The 21,730-nt window shown below is 37.4% G+C and overlaps 1 protein-coding gene across 1 annotated transcript in view; it reads right to left on the bottom strand.

The window, feature by feature from the left end:
- LOC140238977 (vesicle-associated membrane protein 3-like) overlaps window positions 1–16,627 on the bottom strand; it is a 29,898-nt gene extending 13,271 nt beyond the window's left edge. Inside the window, exon 1 of the mRNA XM_072318873.1 lies at window positions 16,543–16,627. Within this exon, the coding sequence (XP_072174974.1) occupies window positions 16,543–16,544 (2 nt within the window). The 5' untranslated portion in view covers window positions 16,545–16,627. The remainder of the gene's footprint in view (window positions 1–16,542) is intronic.
- Window positions 16,628–21,730: the final 5,103 nt, after the last annotated feature.

The raw sequence follows: 21,730 nt of genomic DNA, 5'->3' as shown, positions 1-21,730 counted from the left end.
GTTAAAAGCCCAATTCTCATCTCCACCACTACTGTACTATCCCTTTAACACCACTACGGCTAAACTCAATAGTCTATCATCAGTTTTGTCTAATTCCGGTTTGGTCCAATTCTCACTTGGTCTAAAGCCCAGTTTGGCTAATTATCATTTGGTCTATTGACTAGATGGTCTAATTGCAATTTTCTCTCCTTGGACTTTTTTTCCATTTTGTCTAATAAACTGTTGGAATAGACGAAATGGGGATAGCCCATCTGGAAACTTGTACAAATTGTAGACCAACTGGTAATGAGCCCGAGTGGCAACTGGACTAAATGGTCATGAGACGAACTGGTTGTCGACGAAACGTGATTAGACCATGTGGGTTGAAACTAAATAGCTCTATTAGATGAGGTGGGAGTAGACCATGTGATAGATAACCATTCCAACGTACAAGGCTTGTCAACACACGCATGAAACACACACACATATCATCACACCAAAGGCCAAGTGTACGGAGTGGTGGTATTTGTAGGTCAATACCACATGATCTAGTACCTACATGTACAAGTGTATATACATGTATTGCAGCCATTTCCCTTAATTAACACACACTGTGGATATGATGTAGGCTAGTCTTTTTCCTGTGCAGACTCTCTCGAGTCCTGGGGCCCGTTTTACTATATTAAGAGTTACACTTGATCGGACAATCTATTTTGTTTCAAAAGTCTATGGCAGCCTATGTAGTATTCCTGAAGAGAAGAGAAAGTCAAACTTTTTATGGGGCCCTATGCTACATACAGAATTGAAATGCTATTAAATTGCCTACAGATAAAGAGAAAAAGAGGTTTTGGAAAGAGAGAGAGGGAAAAGAAGAAGAGAAGGAGACCTTTTGCTCTTTTGACAAGGCCACAACCTGATAGAACTTGAACACGTATTGATGTGACAAAACAGAAATTACCAGTTCAATCATGAAGCGCTGTGAAATGGCTATTGATAGTGATACAGGGGTCACACACGACTTGACCCTTTGTGGCAGGCACAGTTTAGACCAGCACAATGTAGACATCATGAACATACAGTATGTGTATGAACATTGAATGTACACATCTTGCAGGCTTTCTTCCTGTCATCAACAAACAATGTATCACATAGTACACATGCACCTGCCCCTCATTCAAGTCTCCAACACTGCCTGCTGTGCTACACTGTACAGTTCACATGTATCCATTTGTGCACAGTGAACTAGAATAAAAGCCAATGTACGTAGAGTATTCTGTACCCCAAAACATAAAGACACCATTCAATGGTTCAGTCTTGTGGCACATGACGCTGCTTATCTCATGTACATGTATGCATCAAATGATGTTATAGGGTGTGTACAGTTCTGGTCGAGGTGAGGATTTAGCTTTTAACATTTTGAGAGATATTCAGAAACCACTCTATGAGATGGCAAAGCTTAGAGCGTGCAGTTCTAAGGGATATCAAAAGTTTATTCGATGAAAATCAGTTTTGAAATGGCTGAGATATCCAAAAACAAGGTGAAACAAAGAGATCCTATTAAAGAAAGTTGTGGCATGTCGCCTTTTATTATTAGCACTTTTTGGGATATCTCAGCCATTTGAAAACCAATTTTCATCAGATAAACGTTGAATCCTTCTTAAAATTACATGCTCTGTCATATTTCATAAGAGGTTTTTCATTATCTCACTTAGGAATGTTCAAAACATGAATCCCCACCTCCACCAGTACTGTACAGTCCCTTTAATACCAATCCACTGCATTGGTTTCAAAGTTCATGTACGGTACACTGATCGTGATAACTGCGACCAGGGAGGTGAGACAAAAATTTCACTGCTATTATAGGCATACTCTGCTCTATACTAAACGTTTTAAAGTACAAAACCAAACACACAAAAACGTGAAAGAAAAAAAAAATATCCTATTAGGTTTGAAGTACTTGAGAATATATATATGGAAGTACAAAAAAGGTTTTAGCCTGTTTAAATTTGATAGCATATGTTCCTTAATGTCACCTCTCCACTTTGGTTTTAATACTAAAGAAGATCTCTTTTTGCTTGTTTTGGTTTTGGAAGGGGATGGGGAAGGGAAAGAAAGACAGTATTACATGTACAGTGTATACATCAGGGATCTCGCCAGCGTATATCACCCTTGTCGGCCCCGACAAGCGTGCGGTTTGAAGAAGCAATTGCCGACAAGGGTAAAACTTGCCGACAAGGGTAACACCACGCGTGAACTTGCCGACAAGGGTAACTTGCTTGACGAGCTAAGTTCGGACCAATTTCTCGCCTTTTTCAGTCTTTATTATCTGGCTAGAAAAGATGCTAGATGTTGAAAGCAGCAGCAGTTTACATACTTATACAAGCGCAAAAATTTATCTACGCAGTCACCGCACCGATCACAACAACGCGGCTCAACACAACAGAGCGACGTACTAGATACATACACACCACATCACACACTTGCTCACTCACATGCGCTCTGATTTGGGATCCACACACACATGCACAAGCACCCAGCCGGCCACTGCCTGCGTGTACAACGGTACAGTGTATTGTGAGAGGGAGAGAGAGGACGGAAAGAGAGGGTCGGAGGCCGAAGGAGGCCGAGGAAGGCTGACACGTGCTCGCTTGTTGTCACGCTTGTTGTCGGGTTACGCAAAAACAAACGATATGAAATGCATGCCCCCCTCCGCCAAAGGTTGTATTTTTTTTTTTTTTTTGGCTGCTTTGGTTTGTTTGTTAGTTTGTCTGCCTGTCTGTCTCTCTATTCGCAAAATAAGTCAAAATTTGGGAACAGATTAGGATGAAATTTTCAGGAACAGTTACAGTTGGTTGGTAAAATGGCGCAAGGAACTACTGATGATTAAATTTTGATAGTGAGCAGGATTTAAATACCATCGAAATTCACTGCCAGGATCCAGGATTTTTAGACTTTGTTTCGTATATTTGAAAGGATTCGTATCAATTCTTTAGGAAGCTGGCCATCGGCAATGATGCAAAATTAGATGCGTTCAAAGCATTGCCGCAGAGAGAAAATTAACTCCATTTTTCGTTTAAAAAAAGAAAAGAAAAAAGAACGTGCGATGGAGTAAGCAAATGCAAATTGTTATTTAGGTTTTGGTAGTTTCAGTGGGTTATGCGTTCCATTTTAGCCTTTTCAATTTCCATGGATTTGTAAACGTCATTCGTGAATATTCCATTTTCCTTCTCCGGGCCGAAATTTATAGTAATTCTGTCATGATGGTCTTTCAAGTTCAACGTACGTAATGCTCCACGTGCTTCTGGGTTGGTTTGTTAAAAGGTGGGTTAGGGGGCCTTCATGGGCAGAAAATAAATGGCTGATCATTCATCAATATTCCCAGTTGGTTTACATGCTATGTACACGCTGTTTACGACTACTGAAGCAAGGTGGCAGTACGCGCGACATTCTTTATCTGACACCTGGCTTTCGTGGAAATTTCCACAAGCCATGATATCAAGTTTCCCCACTGCTTGAGGTCGTGCTTTTTTTTTTTTATTCTTCATTACGAACATCAATTTTTTCAACTTGAAAAGTGTAGATAATTTGCTTCGAGGACGTGTTTCTTTCTTTTTTTTCTTTTTTTTTTTTCATTGCAGCGTCGGTAACATTTTGTTTTATTCATCGTCCGTGCATGGCAGGGGTTCATGGGAGGAGAACGATAAGAATGACTGGGGAGAAAATAAACTGAAAGAAGGAAGCATCTTTAGAGCGAGCTGTCTTTGTTTTTCTCTACACCAGCATCAGTTATCGCCACCAAGGTTCATTTTTGTTTTCGTTACTCCGACAGATTAATGATAAAATGATGCTAGATTCTTTATTCTGAAGGTTCGTTAATCCAAAAATGATTAAGAAAAAATGTCCGTTCATTTCACGACGAAATCAGTTTTGTTATTTCGAACGTTCTGCCAGTGAAATTTCGGAATAAAACGACGGCACAAAACAGCGTGTTTTCGTACTCTAAGGGTCTGTTATTCCGACAGAAGTAGTTATGATGAAATAATAAATTGTAGATTCTTTATTCTGAAGGTTCGTTAACCGAAAATTGAATAAAGAAAAATGTCCGTAAATTTCAAAAGGAAATCAGTGCGTCATTTCAAACGTTTTGCCAGTGAAATTTTGGAATAAAACGACTGCCCCCAAACGGTTGCAGTTTTCTTACTCTGAGGGTTCGTTACTCCGACAGATTAATGAAAAAATAATGCTAGATTCCTTCTTCTGAAGGTTCGTTAATCAAAAAAAAAAAAAATGATTAAGAAAAAATGTCCGTTCATTTCACAACGAAATCAGTTTTGTTATTTCGAACGTTTCTGTCAGTGAAATTTCGGAATAAAACGACGGCACAAAACAGCGTGTTTTCGTACTCTATAAGGGTCTGTTATTCCGACAGAAGTAGTAATGATGAAATAATAAATTGTAGATTCTTTATTCTGAAGGTTCGTTAACCGAAAATTGAATAAAGAAAAATGTCCGTAAATTTCAAAACGAAATCAGTGCGTCATTTCGAACGTTTTGCCAGTGAAATTTGGAATAAAACAACTGCCCCAAAAAACAGTTGCACTTTTCTTACTCTTAGGGTTCGTTACTCCGAGAGATTAATGATAAAACAATGCTATATTCCTTATTCTGAAGGTTCGTTAATCCAAAAATGATTTTAAAAAATGTCCGTTCATTTCACAACGAAATCAGTTTTATTATTTCGAACGTTTCCGTCAGTGAAATTTCAGAATAAAACGACGGCCCCAAAACTGTTAGTTTTCTTTTACTCTGAAGGTTCGTTACTGCGAAAGAATAACGATAATACTTTAGATTCTTAATTCTGAACGATCGTTAATCGGAAAACGATAAAGAAGAAATGAAAACGGTTATAGTTTTCTTACCCTCAGAGTTCGTTACTCCGACAGAATAATGGCAAAATAATACTCTACATTCTTGATTCTGAATGATCGTTAATAGAAAAATTATAAAGGAGAAAATATTCGTTTATATCCAAACGAATTCAGTTTTGTTATTTCGAATGTTCTGCCAGTATAATTTCGGAATACAACAACGGCCCCAAAACGGTGTTTTCTTATTCTGAAGGTTTTTTATTCTGAAACAATAACGATGATAGATGATAGATTCCTTTCTGAAGGTTCGTTGATCGGAAAATGATAAAGAAAAAATGCTTGTTAATCTTCGAACGAAATCAGTTTTATTTTGAACATTCATCTGTAGTACCGACCTTTGGTGTTGTTGTTGTTTTCGATTACAAACCTTCGAAGTACTCAGTAATGAATCGTTTCATTTTATGATTCAACACACCTTCGGAATAATGACCATCATTACATTTAAAATTGTAGGATATCTCTTTGATGTCACGGCCAAACTACCGCAGTATACCAAGAAAGGAAAGTGCAACGATGTCCCGAAAGTTCTCGATCGCTTCTCGCGCATCTGCATGCAATAGGCCTACCACGTGGTCGAGCAGACGGCGAGAAAGCAACACGGCGCGCGTTGTTGCGATGCAGAGGCGGCTAATTATTGCAACAGTGAAACAGGAAAGGCCTAAAAGAAATCGGAACCTCCACCATCGGCACCTACTTCTCTTTCATTTACCGGTATTATTTAGGAACTGCCGCTAACATAAGGTATGGAGTTTCTGCACTGTTTCTGTGAGAATATGCCCCTCACAACGTTCATTACATCTCCGTGAGAATGTCGCATTTAGTGGCATTTTAGCGGCGATTTATCTGTGTTGTATTGAGCATTAGCGAAGGCTTCCGCGCTTCGCGCGGGAGGGGGAACCCCCCTCCCGTACCCACCCCCAGAACAGCGCGCATAAATGCCGACAAGCGTGAAGAAATTCCTGGCGAGAACCCTGCACATGTATTAGTCTGCCGTTTAAAATGTAACATGCAGATGTTTTATAAATTCATTTGGAATGGTGGCAACGGTAGAGTAAAGAGGCAGTGTTTGTGTAATGATTATTCTATGTGTGGTCTTCGTATGATTAACCCCTATATTTTTTCACTGTCTCAAAAATTGCAATGGGTTAAATTGCTTTATAGATGATAATCATGATAGTCTGTGGAAAAAAAATTGAGTTACATGCATTAGATAAATTTAACAAGAGAAGAGATATTTTGTGGAAAGCTCATGCTCCTGAAACTGTTCTGAATAGACTCGATTGTACCCAACTAGCTGACTCATTGAGAACTTGGTACTTTTTTAGAGAGAAGTTTGTAAAGAATATAATAATGATTTCTTATATCTGGGATCATTTCAATGTATCTGGTAAAATAGAAACATAAGATCTTCCATACAATTTGTGATAGCACCTCTAAAGGGTGTGTACAGTTCTGGTCGAGGTGAGGATTTAGCTTTTAACATTTTTGCGAGATATTCAGAAACCACTCTATGAGATGTCAAAGAGCATGCAGTTCTAAGGGGTATCAAAAGTTTATTCGATGGAAATCGGTTTTGAAATGGCTGAGATATCCAAAAACAAGGTGAAACAAAGAGATCCTAATAAAGTTGTGGCATGTCGCCTTTTATTATTAGCACTTTTTTGGATATCTCGGCCATTTGAAAACCAATTTTCATCAAATAAACGTTGAATCCTTCTTAAAATTACATGCTCTTTCATAGTCATAAGAGGCTTTTCATTATCTTACTTAGGAATGTTCAAAACATGAATCCCCACCTCAACCAGTACTGTACAGTCCCTTTTATTACAAGTATGCTGCTTTGTTCACAAACCAGTTGGCCTCCATTCTACGAAAAATCAGCACAGATGTCCTGAAAGTGACCATCAATAGGCGTGTCTTCATCAGCCCGAAGTTCAAACTAGCGGGACATTTTGCAGTTAGCCCGATACAGCGAATGTGCGTCTTCATCAGCTCGAACAGCCTGCTTCGGGAAATTAGTCCGAAAACTGACGCATGCGCACTTTGCAATATTACTCTGCCTGGCTCGCGGTTCGAAAGTGGATTTCCCCGCTCAAAATCTCCTATATCACCGTATGTACGATTCTACAACCAGGGAGGTGAGCAGTACAGCAAATTCTCTCCAAAGGGATATTAATAACGCTACTCTTTCTTCTGTCCAGTGAGGTATCTTATATGAAATTAACGAATTGCAATGTTTAAACAAATCCAAAATGCACACAATCTGCAAGAATCTTCAGCTAAGGTATGAATAGAGTGGACCAGAAGAAGAAGTTTACCAAAAAACAAACAAACAAACAAACAAACAAAAAACCAGCTAGCATGCAAGGCACTGAGTTTTAATAGGGAGGTGAGAGAAAAAACCTCCCTGGTTTTAAAGATGACAACAACAGTAGGCCTATAGTACACACATGTGATCCTTCCATACACCGTGCGTGTAATGTACTATACACAATCACTAGCTGCTTGTACATGCGCTTTCCATTGCCAGCTGGCGAACCAGAAGCGTGGAGGGATCGAGAAAATTTCGGGCTGATGGAGACGCACCCAAGATAGCGCGCTATTTCACGAATTAGCGCTCTAGTTGACGAACTAGACCAAGATTTTGGGGGAAATTTTCCCGATCAAATAGCGCGCTATCTGCGTCTTCACTACACAGATAGCGCGCTATTTTGACATCGGACTAGTTTGGTAACCGCAAGATAGCGCGCTATCTTGAAACTTCGGGCTGATGAAGACACGCCTATTGAATAAAAGGGTTACGTAATCCTAATCTCCTTTGTCCCACTCTGCCCTTTGTGAGGTGTGAGGGCGCTCCTCCTGCACCTGAAAGGCTTCATTGTACTATATTGTGTTCAAGTGTAAAGTGAGAAGAGATGGAATGTGCCTAGATGACAGTTTGGGATGTTGAGGTAATACATCCTGTTAAAAGAGTGCATGGCCACGTTGAGGGCGAGGAAAATTAGAAGAGATAGATTCCCAATTATTCAAACAGCTGTCAGTTTTCTACTCATGCACAGAAACACTCCACAGGTGCATGTTTGCCTTTGAAGATAGGGGTTCAATGCTGCCATATTTGAAATGAGCAATTTGAAGATTCATTTTGAAAGAGCTCTATTAAACATAATGTCAGGCATAATGTACGCCCCCAACGGTTAAACAAATGTCTCTCTTCTTTGGACCATATTAAAGGCAAAGTAAGTAATCAACATGTTTATAATAAACCTGCTTAAAATTGTGAGACCACCTAAAAATATTTTTTTTATTTCTCATTGCTAACGGGAAAAAAAAAAATATGTAAAAAGCATTGAAAAATCCAGAAAATTCACTGGAAACAGACTTGCAGTAATGTTGAATTGTAGGGAAATATGTAGATCTATCTACAGTTGTCTTTACGAAGTACTTTGTTTGTAAGCATGTAATTGTAGATTCTTGATGGGGAGAAGGTCTGGTTTCAATACTGAATGCACAATATATACAGGTGTGTAAGGTTTTTTAGTCTTTATTTTGGCTCATTTCTGTATTAACTTCACTGCATTGAGATACTAAACATCTACTGTATACATGTACATATTTCCATCAAATGTTTGCTCAAACCTTGGGTTGGCAGTGGAAAGGTAAGAGCATATTTCTTCTATTTTGCGTTCCAGTCATTTTCTTTAAACGACGACGGTGTCTCCCTTTCAGGACATACACAGTTTGTAATAAAATGGAAGACAAAAGTACCTATGTGCCTATAAACTACCAGAAACTGAAAAAATAACAATAGAGTGTTGACTTGTGGTCGCCTGACACTGTATGCATCTAAAAATACTTCAAATGCTCTATCAAACTACAATCTGCAGCTGAGAGGAAGACAAGGGAAAAATACATGTATTACGTGTCACTGAAATGTGATCACATGATCAAATCTACAATGCTATCATGTAACAAAATATACATACATGTACAGCTTGTATTTTGATTGCAAACAGTATAGGAAAAGCAAGGGTGTGACCCTGCATCACAAAACCAACAAAAAGTTGCCAGACATGAATTTTTAGTTAAGGGCAGATACTGAAAGAGCAGACTTCAAGCTTTCAAATGATGTATAACTCAATTAAAATGGACTCTTCTGCCCTATCTAAAATTTAGAAAGTACATGTAAGCACACATTCTGAAGAAGTGTGTTCTGAGAAAAGAGGCTCTGAATTATGAGGTTTATTTTAAAGGGGGTGGCTAGTACATTGTAACTGATCAGTGGGAATCAGTGGGAATGCTGGGGAACGATTGTTCAAATCCTTGTGGGATTCATTTAAGAGTACATTGTATATTGTTGTGTGAAAATTATTTGCTTCAGAATGGTCTCTCAAGTAATATGCAGTTTAACCCGTTGAGGACGAGTCCCGAGTATACTCGGGCAGGTGTCTATGGGAAATGCGTGTTGTAGCAAAATCAGTCCGTCCTCAATGGGTTAATGTTTCCCAGGTTAGCATGCCTGTACAGTGACGGGGCGATCGTTAACAGGCCGTTAACGATCGCCCTGTCACTGTACAATACTTCGAATGCGGAACACATTCGTACACACTGTAGAATCAGTTTTTTCGTGAGAGTTCAAGTAAGTTCAGTTAGACCCTCGCAACCGCAAAATTAACAACACGCAAAAATGTCCTTCAAGTAGCAATTCGCGAAAATATCTGTACGCGAAGATTTCAGTTTGTACAGTACCTTTAAATACTGAGTATTTTATACTATGTCATATGAGACTTCATGCTGATCCCAACTCGTCTATCCTCAGTTTAATGATTCCTCAAATGGAGGGCTGGATAACATTTTGTGCTAAAAATACTTTATACTGAACCAAAAAAGGGTACATTGTGAGTACAGGGTCAATCTACAGTAAAACCTTCTTGCCATAAAAAGGCAAAATGTACAAAACTGTATAACTATGGCTTATGGTCTTGTGAGCTTTTAAACAACAACAAATGCAATACAAATCATTACATGGGTCTTGTAATCAAAAACATTTGGATTGTGCATGTGTGTCTATAGAAGTGGGGAAATAAAGATGCAAGACTTTGCTTCTTTCCATTTTGCAATATCACTTATAACCAAATCACAGTGATTCAATATTTGATTTTAAATGTGTCTGTGGGTTTTTTTTTTTTTTTTTGTCCTTCACATTACAACCACTAAAATTCAATTCTGATAAAACTATACTTTTGTGAACTGAAATAATACTCCAAAGAATTACTTGTGGTACAGAACCACAAAATAACATAAAGGAGTATACCGGTAAAAGGGCAACCCAGCATTCATATTGTATAATTCAAGGTCTCAATATACAAGTGTCTACAAATTTTACTTAATGATTTCAACAACAAAAAAATGCAATACATGAGAAAATGCCATTGAAGCAGATGTAGATATGGTTCTACACCATGGTTCTATGGTTCTATGGTTCTACAGTACATTAATTTGTTTGTTTGTTTTGTCCCAATCTATGGTAAAAACTATTATACATTTGTATGTAAACATTGTACATGTATACACAATGTATGTACATGTACACTGTACGTAAAAGGGTTTAAATGCATCGTGTATTCAGTGTTTGTTTTTTTCTTTTCCCCAATGTTGTCTACCGTGTACATGTGTACATACAGTTAATATGCCAAGGATCAAAAGCATGCAGGGATTTTTGTTGTTGTTGTTGTTGGTGGTGGTGGCGGTGGTGGTGGGGTTTTGTTTTTTTTTTTTGTTTTGGGTTTTTTTTTAAGAACATACTGTTACTATCCCTTGATGGTGTTCATGGCATGGTGTACTGGCCGAGACACAAGAGGGAGACAGTCTTTCTATGTGCATCATGGTAAAAGTCATCCTCACAGTGAGTATATGTATGTGATATGACAGCATGGATTGATGCTATAACTGTAGAATATTGCTGACTACAACTCGATGGTCATCACTCCTAATTCTATTACAGTCAGTGGGGGGTACTGATTTCATACAATTGTACACACACACAGACATTGTACTCACACAGTAAAACCATGGAGCTACTACAGAGACACTCTCTGTTAGTAGCTCCATGGTAAAACAGCCACAGCTTTCTGCCATTTAGCACTCATGCTGCCTTGCATTTCAAGTCCATTGCATACGAGTGCATAGTCTTTATTAATGGAACAAAAGAAAACTTGTACTAGACGGCTTCACTTTTCAAATTTGTCAGAAAAACTTAAAGCTACAGACTACACGTATACTGTAAGATGCGTACACGGTAACTGTAGGTGTAGTTTAGAGCAGGAATCATCGCTTGACCATGTGTAATACTAATGAAGGATATTTCATGGTATGCTCATTGTAAGTCTGTTTACATTGAACAAACAAAATAATTTTAAAAATCAAGGTATTCTTTTAAAAGCAAAACAAATAAGAATTCATGGCAATATTCATCACTCACTCTAAATCTTTCATAGTCCGGCTATCTGACTATGCTCTCATTATCAAAAATTTCTGCGAACTTCAAGGGCCTTTAATAGTAAGCTGTGCTGGTTTGATAATTAGCAGACAACACAAAACAAACACCACTGGAACATTGTACACCTTGCCAAGTCATATGATAACTACTGTAGTCTTAATGATCAAATTAAAGTGCAGTGCACAGCCTTTTATCATTCAAGGTGGGGTTAATCAAACTCCTTATTTACATTTTGAGAGCAATCAAGCTGGAATGATAGCACAGTATAAAGACAACTTGGATACAATGTACAATGTACTTGCACTGTACATATCTACATACATAAGTGTGTACTACAATGTACATTTGTACGTCTATCATTGGTATGTGCAATGTGTACGGTTATGTGTGCCCAACGGATATTTCCTGTGTACACTTAATTTTTACCCCACTCAAATATGTTTTAATATGGCACAACATATTTGGCAAGTATTACATTTCATTAATTGGGACTTAATTTAATTCTGCAAGTACATGTACCTTATAAGCTCACCAAGAAAAACCAGTGAGAGAATGAAAAATAGTACATGAACCCTTTTCAGACAGTAATATTAAAGCAATTTCCCATCTACACGTACATTGTAGGAGACCTTTTTACACTGTATCAAATACATGATGTGTACTATCTTGGTGCGCATTTTGGTGATGCCCACAATTCACAAAAAAACAAACAGAAAACCAACAAACATACATCAGGGAAACATAGCTGAGTGACAAAGCCAAAACAAACAAACTTTGAATTCCCCACAGAATTAAATGCTCTTTCATATTTCGTAAGCGGTTTCTCATTATTTTGCAAAAAAAAAAAATTTCATTCTGATGTTTTATAGCCAACCAACACTGTGTGCTCCCTTTAACCTCTTCAAAATATGCAGATGAAATTGTGAATAAATTTTCGTGGGTTATGGAATTCACACAAGCCAAAAGGGCTGTGAAATAAAATGTAAACAAAAATTAATGTACAGTGTACTGCAAAAGTTCCTGTGTTTAGAGTAAACCATGAAACACATGTAATCAACTACTGTGAAGTGGATATTGAAGTGTGAAGTGACTAACTTTTTTGCACTCAGCCTGGTAAGAAGAGTTTCACGTGTTTTTAATTCCGTATGTAGAATCAAGACCTCAACTACTGGAACATAATGTATAATGGCAGGCAAACATTTTCGCATGCAATGTTATTTTTGAGCTAGTTTCGGGTTGCGCCAAATGCGCGAAAATTTCAACACCACGAAAATTTCCACTTTTACAGTAATTGTTTCTAAGTAAATCCATCATTCACATGTGACACACATTATGTAGCTCATTGTATCACAGTGCTCACAGTGAGTCACCAATTTGGCCACAACACACAGCATAGTGCATGATCTGCAACACTGTGTTATCTTCCAATTATAAATGGTCACCCAATTCGTTGAACCTTCCTTATAGAATAGGGCTTCATCTGGAAGGGACCTTCACACTGTTCATCAGTAACCAGCAGCAGCAAAAGAAGGGTCTATTTAACTTAATCCATTCCTTACTGGAGCTTGGAATACTATGGCACTGTTTCATGAAAGTTGTCAGCCCTGACAAGTTGTCATTCTCTAAAAACTACATGTACCACACAACTGTAGCAACAGTTGTACATGGAATAGTGACCACAGCTTCTCCGCTTCTAATCAAAATCAAGGATTTTACCAAAATTGTCAGAGACTGACACCTTGTCAGGGCTGACAACTTTCATGAAACTGTGCCCCGGTCCCCAACATGTAGACAAGAGTTTACAAGATAAGATTTTCTCTAAACAATATTTAGGGTTTAGGGGCCATGCACTGTTATGTTTTGTTATGACCTACAATGACACTTCTTCATGAATATCTTAGGTTTACATAAATATACACTACTGTATTCTGACATTTTTCAGCTTCTGAATGATGCCAGGTGCTGCAAACCAACTGTGAACTCCGGCAATCAATCATGAAATTTCATACAATGTAGTTTCATAGTTACCCATTTGGTACTCGCTCACTACTCTCTGACACGAATTATGCGAATATGTTGTATGCCTACTGTATACACATCATCTGCTGAAATTAGGCATCAACTCTGTTGGAAAGCTGGCTGACATGTAGAATGCTCCTGGACCCAGCTGCTAGAAACTCGTGTTCAAATGCAACTTGAAAAATCAAACACAAGTCCCCCAAATCATACGCAACTTTGCGCATAAACACATGTCCACCGCTGAAAAGACACAAAGTACAGAGACTCCAACCCAAAGCACCTTCTGATCTGGAGATTCTCCCGCCTGAAACCCCTAGCAAACGGGAGACTCCAAGCTGATGTGTGCGAAGCGCAAAGTTCCTAGGGTTCTAGATGCTCTCTAGTGCTATCTAAGGCTTATTTTTTCAACATACAATAGCAATAAGTAAGAAATCCTTTCCAACGGGAGACACAGAGCCAGGGCGGGAGAAATTAAATCTCAAACGGGAAAACGGGAGATTTTGCAAAAATGGGTTTTCGGCGGGAGATCTCCCGTCGAAAACGGGAGAGTTGGAGTCTCTGAAAGTATATCAAATGCAACTAGTAAATTGTGGGCAATACTTGCACTTGATGTGAAGCTGTGTTTAATTGCAAGTTGAATTTCTAGCAAGAAGCATTAGGCTAGACCTATATTTCTAGTTCTGTACAGTCGCAATAAGTCAACTTTACTAGAGAGGTAGTAGTAGTAGGCCTACCTTGACAATTCAACAAATTTGCTAGTACAGTTGTAATTTCAGCAGAACGCACGCCCCTGCCAGGCATACTGTATGCTTACGCCAGTGAATCTGGAACTGGTAGAACATATTCATTATTCATTGTTTCTGCATGCACTCAGCATACTCTATTTGTTGCAATAATTTCATTATCATCCGCATGGTTAAAGGGACTGTACAGTACTGGTTGAGGTAGGGATTCATGTTTTGAACATTCCTAAGTGAGATAATGAAAATCCTCTTGTGAAATATGAAAGAACCTGTAATTTTAGGAAGGATTCAACGTTTATTTGATGAAAATTGGTTTTCAAATGGCTGAGATATCCAAAAAAGTGCTAATAATAAAAGGCGACATGCCACAACTTTATTAGGATCTCTTTGTTTTACCTTGTTTTTGGATATCTCAGCCATTTCAAAACCGATTTTCATCGAATAAACTTTTGATACCCCTTAGAACTGCATTCCCCCTTACATCTCACAGAGTGGTTTCTGAATATCTCGCAAAATGTTAAAAGCTAAATCTACACCTCGACCAGAACTGTACACACCCTTTAACGTCACCTACACGTACACGTTGCCATTACCATGAAGTCGCCACTCGTTCATACACCTGTCACTATTTGTCCCTGTCGTAGTTTATTATTTCATGTGTATGATGAAATCTTTGAAGGCTTCCGTGGTGGTAGAACGTTGGGTGGTAGAAGGTTTCACGGTGCACCACATATTCTTTCTAGGGTAAGTGTGTGGCCCTGAAAAAGGCCTACCCAATCCCAACGTTTCGGCAAGCATGTTCTCGCCGTTCTCAAGGAAATGTGTTCTTTTCTATGTCGAGCGAAAAGTACAAAATGAAAAAAATATTTCCTTCCGTCACAGTGAAAAATCTGTGTGTGGCCGGCAAGAACTTTATGGACACCTGTGTTTGAATTACGTTTGACACACACTAAATGTATGTGTAGAGTGTGCTCACACGACAGGTCGGTCATGTCCAATATTTCATACCCTGGGCGAGGTGATATTTTTAAAGTTAGTTCAGTAAAAATCACATTTCATTTTGGTCTTTGGCATTTACAGCATTGGGTCGAACCATTAATGATGGGTGTGTTTTGAAAATGAGAGAAAATAAGGGTGGCAGCTCAATAGTGACAGAATGACTGTCGAATGGCAACCCTACAGTACGAGTACTGTCAAATGGTGACTGGTGAATTCTGTTGCATGTTTGTGCATGGGCGCTGGATTGAGAACCCGAGGGCACACAAGCACAGCCGTTCGTGCGGGTCTGATGCAGGTGCATGACACGTGCAAGCTGCACGCTGGCTACTCATCGATTGCACTCTCACCGGATCGCACTCTCATCGGATCGCCAGATGGAAAATACCAAAAACGTGTGTTTTTCCCTATAATATGAGTTGTTTTCATCACAAACTGCACCGAAGAAAAAGGTGAAAATTTCAATTTTCACATGACGAGATTATCAAAGTCGGAGATATTCGAAGGATGAAATACAGTGTATTGTTTCACCTGTTACAGCGTTTTTGTAGATCTATAATTTAACTGTTAGTGTTTACGTTTGAATAAATTATAAATAATCTTTTTTTTTTTTAAATTGAGATTTATATAGAAACCTAATATTAATAATTGATGTCGTTAATACACTCGCCTACAGTTGCTGCGACAAGGTATTGACGTCGTAGAGGATGAAACACGTGAGAATTACACACTGTAATTCTGGAGTGTAACCCAAAATATCAGTTAGAGTCAATTTGACATCAAAACTGTTTATGTTCCCCACACCCTGCTGGCCCTGGATTGCAATTTTGATTTTGGAGTCTTGACAAAAAGAAAAAAGACAAAGACAATTAAATGGCAGTGAAGCCACTTGACAAACACTCTCGACTCGTGTCATGCAGAACACATCTCATACACAGCCCTGTCGATGTGCACAAGTTTCGTGCATCATTATTGCAATTGTGCATTTCTCCAGCATACAGGACAACACTCAATTCATTTTGATTTGATTTGATTTTGATTTGATACTTCAGTAGGGCCCTATCCGATCCGGCACCAGCCGGCACACCACAGCCTTCTGACACACTCACAGAGCCTTTATAAATCCCATGCATGCAACGCGTATGATACCGGACCCCTCAGCTCAGTGGCGGGATGTATGGACATGCACAGCGCCGTCATTCAATGACATGCGATTCTCGAATTCTTTGGTGCCCGTCAATCACTCAATACTGAGAAGATCGGACATGTTTTTGTCCTTTTCGGCATTCCTGTTCGCATCTTTGAATGCTGAAATAAATAACACATTTGCAGTTCACGTTCAAATACAAGAATTTATCAGTAAAAAGTCTGAGATACTCACATTTTGCCGTGTTTTTACGAGTGTTATTATACACAAACGAAATATGTACAGAGCAGGCTCAAAAGATGGCGAGTGTGGAGAATGACGTCACTCATCCGGGTTTGCCCGAGTGCGACCTTTGACTTGAATGACAGTACTGCAGTACGAGAGAGTTCGTTAACGAGACTAGCATAATGATACTAGTAGATGACTAATGAACACGCTCGCATGATGATGATTCACTGTACAAGGCACGAATTCAGACCGAGTATGTTTTTTGTTTTCTTTTTTAGTATTACAAAATGACAAAAATAATTTAGTGATGATTTATCTTAAAATAGCAGCGATCATCTCTGCCTTTCTAAAACGTTGCACGGACCTATAGCCGACAAGAAGTTTATTTTTGTTTTTGTTTTGTGTTAGTTTGTTTCATGATAGGTCCTACTGTATTTGAATTTTAAATTGGGACATGTCATCGATAAAGGTCATTGAACATACGTCAACGAAAACAACATACACCAGAGTTACTGCTTTTATGGATTATGTAACTTTTAAAAAATCATAACATGCTCAGTGATCAGAAATTGCTGAAACTGTACTAATTGTAATAATGTTCCGCGTCTGTTTTCTTCTGCTTCTATTCGCACAAAATGATTTTCAGGGTGGATCTTCTCTTGATTATGATACTGTAATTTATTGGCTTACAGATAACAGTAGGCATATTCACTTAGCTATTTTATGCAGTATATTTCACGAGGTTTTTATTTTCGCAGGGTATGGAATTAATTCTTGCTATATAGTCGGGCATGTCGGGTGGAGTGACTCGCGAATTTAAAAACAGGCTAAAATGAAATATTATTTAATTTGATCCTCAGCATGAATGTGACGTGCACGCATGAATATTTCCTTTAATTTTGTAAAGGAATTCCTTCCCCTTTAAGGTATTCCCGATCCGCCCCTGAGATTAGAGCTGTAAGTGGTTGCCTTCTTAATAACAATGATAAGAGACTGCCAGAGTTGAATATCAAGTAAGACAATTCATTTGGTAGAAACATCACTTGACGGAGATTCGTGACTTTGTCAGTAATATCAGAAATGCGAGAACTTCCGGAACTTTTTAAACTTCGGGAAAAAAATTATTACAGGAGTAGCATGTCTCTCCGTTTCTGACACCGTCATGCACAATAGCACTCATATACACAACCACACAGACTTACACACACCTTACACACGTAATACACACACACACACACACACACACACACACACACACACACACACACACACACATAGGCCTACAGCACCTGGGGTGCCCCCACTATTTTTTTTTTTTTTTTTTTTTTTGCAGGTTAGGGTCTTATACCACTCTATAATGTGCCCCACTTTTACCCCAGAAAATATAGGGTTTAATTTTTTGTTGCTTATCTTTGCTTGTCAGCAGCCGATGTTATTAGAGGAATGAAGCTTGTCAGCCCAATTTAGTTGGGAAATGGCATACAAATTAAAAAGTGTGAAAACTTTTTTTTTTTCCATTTGATTAACCCTGAAGTGGCACCAGAAAATGTTAGGCCCTTTTATTGTCTTTATTTTTATGATAATGATGATGATTATTATTATTATTGTTACCATTATTATTATTATTATTATCATTATTATTATTCAATAATATTATTATCTTCATCATCATCATCATCATCATCATTATTTTATTATTGTTATTATCATCGTCATCATCATTATAATTTTTTCTTTTTTCTTTCTTTATTTTTTTAATTTTTTTATTTATTTATTTATTTATTTATTTATTCATTTTGCTTGTCAGCAGATTTTGGGACACATCATCCACCCCCTCAATCCTCAAAATGAATCGACGCTGTTCTCATAAACTGGGCCTCCTCACTTATAAAAATATAGCGCTGGCCCTTCATTTTTTTTTTGTTTTCAGTGATCTTTTTATTAATTCCATTTCCTTTGAGAATATAACAATTCAAAAAAAATTACACACATTCTACATAACATCTGTCATAAATCATGTAGATATTCCTACAGTTATGAGACATAATCCATAATCCATAAAACAAGAATAATCATTCAATTACAAAACAAGAATAATCATTCAATTCATTTTAAGGCAGAAATCAAACCTTCATGTACACACACACACACACACACACTCACTTTTTTTTTTATAATATTCTTTTATTTGAGTTTCATTCAATGTGAAATCCATATTAACAATAAAATTAATACATCCACCAACAAAAAAAGAAAGCAGCTGTATTCTTCTTTCTTGTGCTGCTAAATCATTTTTCAAATATACAGTACAATATATTTGATTCTTTTTACCAAATCATACCCTGTTTTTATAAGGGAAATGACATAAAAAATCTACATAATTCTCAGAAAAAGCTATTTTGATCAGCCTAATCAAGCCAATCCGAATGTGCCTTATCACTCACACACCGACTAAGAAATGTGTGCTACTCAATCACTTTTTCACTTAACTTCCTTTTTTTTTTTCTTTTTTTTTTTGGCAGAGCACACACTATATACATAAATATATCAGATAAAGTATAACTCTAGGGAAAAAAAAAAAATCTTGATCAACTTGATCAGATTGCTCAATATCCACTTCATTATATAAATTCTCTTACACTCTTTTGAGAATACAGCAGTTCCTAAAACATATAAAAAAGCATTCTTTACTTAACCGAACAAAACTCATCATTTTTTTCCATCTAACCTATCAACCACCCCTCCCCCCCCCCGTACAAGCACAAAATAACCATATGTGTATATCATCAAAACAAACCATATTCCTGCCTGACCCCTTAACCATTATTCTACCATTGCCTAACTACATCTACCTAACCCTAACCATCCCCACCTATTTCCCCGCTAACCATTACTCTACTCTAACCTAACTACATCTACCTATAACCCTAACCATCCCCACCTATTTCCCCACTAACATACCCCCCCCCCCCCGTAGCCTTCCCTCAACACACACACACACCCATATATGCACTAGACATCAACCAAAACAACAACAACATACCCGCCAGTGCGCACTCACAAACACCAACATTTGCACGCCAAATCACACTACATACTTGTGGTATCTTGGTTACCTGTTTCTTTGACAGTTAAACACACACCAAATTAAAACCGAAGCTAACTAAACATTTTACATGGGGGGAAAAAAAGTGACCAGCATAATGCTGATACATATACCAATTCCTAAACATTAATACGGCTAAAACCTAAACTGACCATACATCTGACTCTATGAAAGTTTCAACTGCTCCCATTTTTGCAAATGAAAACCGAGCTTACCTGCTTTAACCGCAACGTTCTTTTCCTCCTCTATAAAATCTAAAACAAATTTCTTTATCTTTTCCCTCTTGGGTAACTTATTTTGTTCTCTTGACCGAAATATTACAATTTTCATCAAAATTATCAAGGCATTCACGCATTTGATTCGATTTGAACTACCTCGTAAACCTAAAAAAATATCTCTCTATTCTAATTCTTCTAACTCAACTAAATCATAAAACTCAATAAGAAACTGCCATATCGGCTTTACTTTCACACAATCAAAAAATATATGTGAATAAGTTTCCCTTTCCAATTGACAAAAAGAACAAAGATTATCATTCACAAAACCAAACTTAAACAAATGTTCCCTTGTATATATCACCCCGTGTAACAACTTAAACTGAAACTCCCTATGTTTACTAAGTAAAGTCGTGCTTCTAGGTCTAAGAAATAAATTTCTAATTTCCTTATCACTGCAATCATACTTCACTTCACCATATCTTATTTCCAGAGTATACAATTCTTGTAAAGCTGTAACAAAATACTCATACACTATTTTTGACTTCATATTTTGAAATTCTAATATCTTACCAAAAATCTTCACCTGTATATCATAATTTAATACATCAATTTGCTGAAACCTTACACTCCCTGTGGACTCTTTCCACTTTTCTGGAAGAACATTATAAATATCATTTATCTTAAATATACCATTTCCCATAATACCTAAATTTCGAAAATACCCAACGGGTTTAATAAAACCTCCTTGTAAAATATGATGTACATTATAAACACCTTTTTCATATAAATCACAATCAAAAATACTCTTCCCTTTTATACATACTTTTCTATTATTAAATATAACTGGATTCATCACTTCATCTTCAAAATTCCTACATTTATCCATTTCCTGCCATACCTTAACCATTTCTAAATAAAAAGGTGGAACTGGATTTGTCAATGTCAATCTAGACCATTCAGAGTCACATAAAAATAAGAACCTTCCTCCTACTGATCGAAAACTAAAATCAAAATACATTTTCCACCCAGATTTCTTCTCACCGTACAATAAACGTTTCAGCCACATAATACGTTGCGTTTTGACAAACAACTTAAAATTTATCATTCGCAGTCCCCCATTAACATAATCTTGATACATAATATTCCTTTTTACCCGGTCTTTACCATTCCACAAAAATTCAAAAATCATCTTATCCAATTCAGGAAATATCCATTGAGGAACAACTATGAGGGATGAAACATAATTTAACCTTGATAATGCATAAGTTTTCAACAAATGAATTTTTCCCATGAGTGTTAAATCACGCTGTTTCCACCATCCTAACAACTTTTTTATTCTACTTAATATTTCTTTAAAATTGATCTCTTTCATCCCCCTCACATCTCTTGCAAAATTCACCCCCAATATTTTAACTGCATCAACATATTTTCCAGATACAGATAATACAGGTTTCTCTGTATCCTTACCCATCCACAAAAAATTAAATTTTTCTTTATTTACAATTAAACCGCTTATTTTCCCGAATTCATCAAAAATATACTGTAACCTATTTAAAGATTTTATGTCCTTTATAAACAACGAAATATCATCCGCATATAAAATTTGCTTTATTTCATTTCCCCCAAAACATATTCCTTTTACAGTGTTATCTTTCCTTACTACAGTACTTGTGCCAGTGTTTCAATTACTAATAAAAACAAATACGGAGACAGGGGATCACCTTGCCTAACCCCTCTCTTGATTTTGAAATAACCAGTAGAGTGCCCTCCATTCATAACACAACTGCTAATGTCCTTATAAAGCACCTTAACCCAGGAACAAAACGATTCACCGAAACCAAACCTATGTAAGACCCGAAATAAAAATTCA

Source organism: Diadema setosum, chromosome 15 (genome assembly GCF_964275005.1).
Source record: "Diadema setosum chromosome 15, eeDiaSeto1, whole genome shotgun sequence".
In the NCBI taxonomy this organism is placed as follows: Eukaryota; Metazoa; Echinodermata; class Echinoidea; order Diadematoida; family Diadematidae; genus Diadema; species Diadema setosum.
This window is presented reverse-complemented; position numbering and strand designations above follow the sequence as displayed.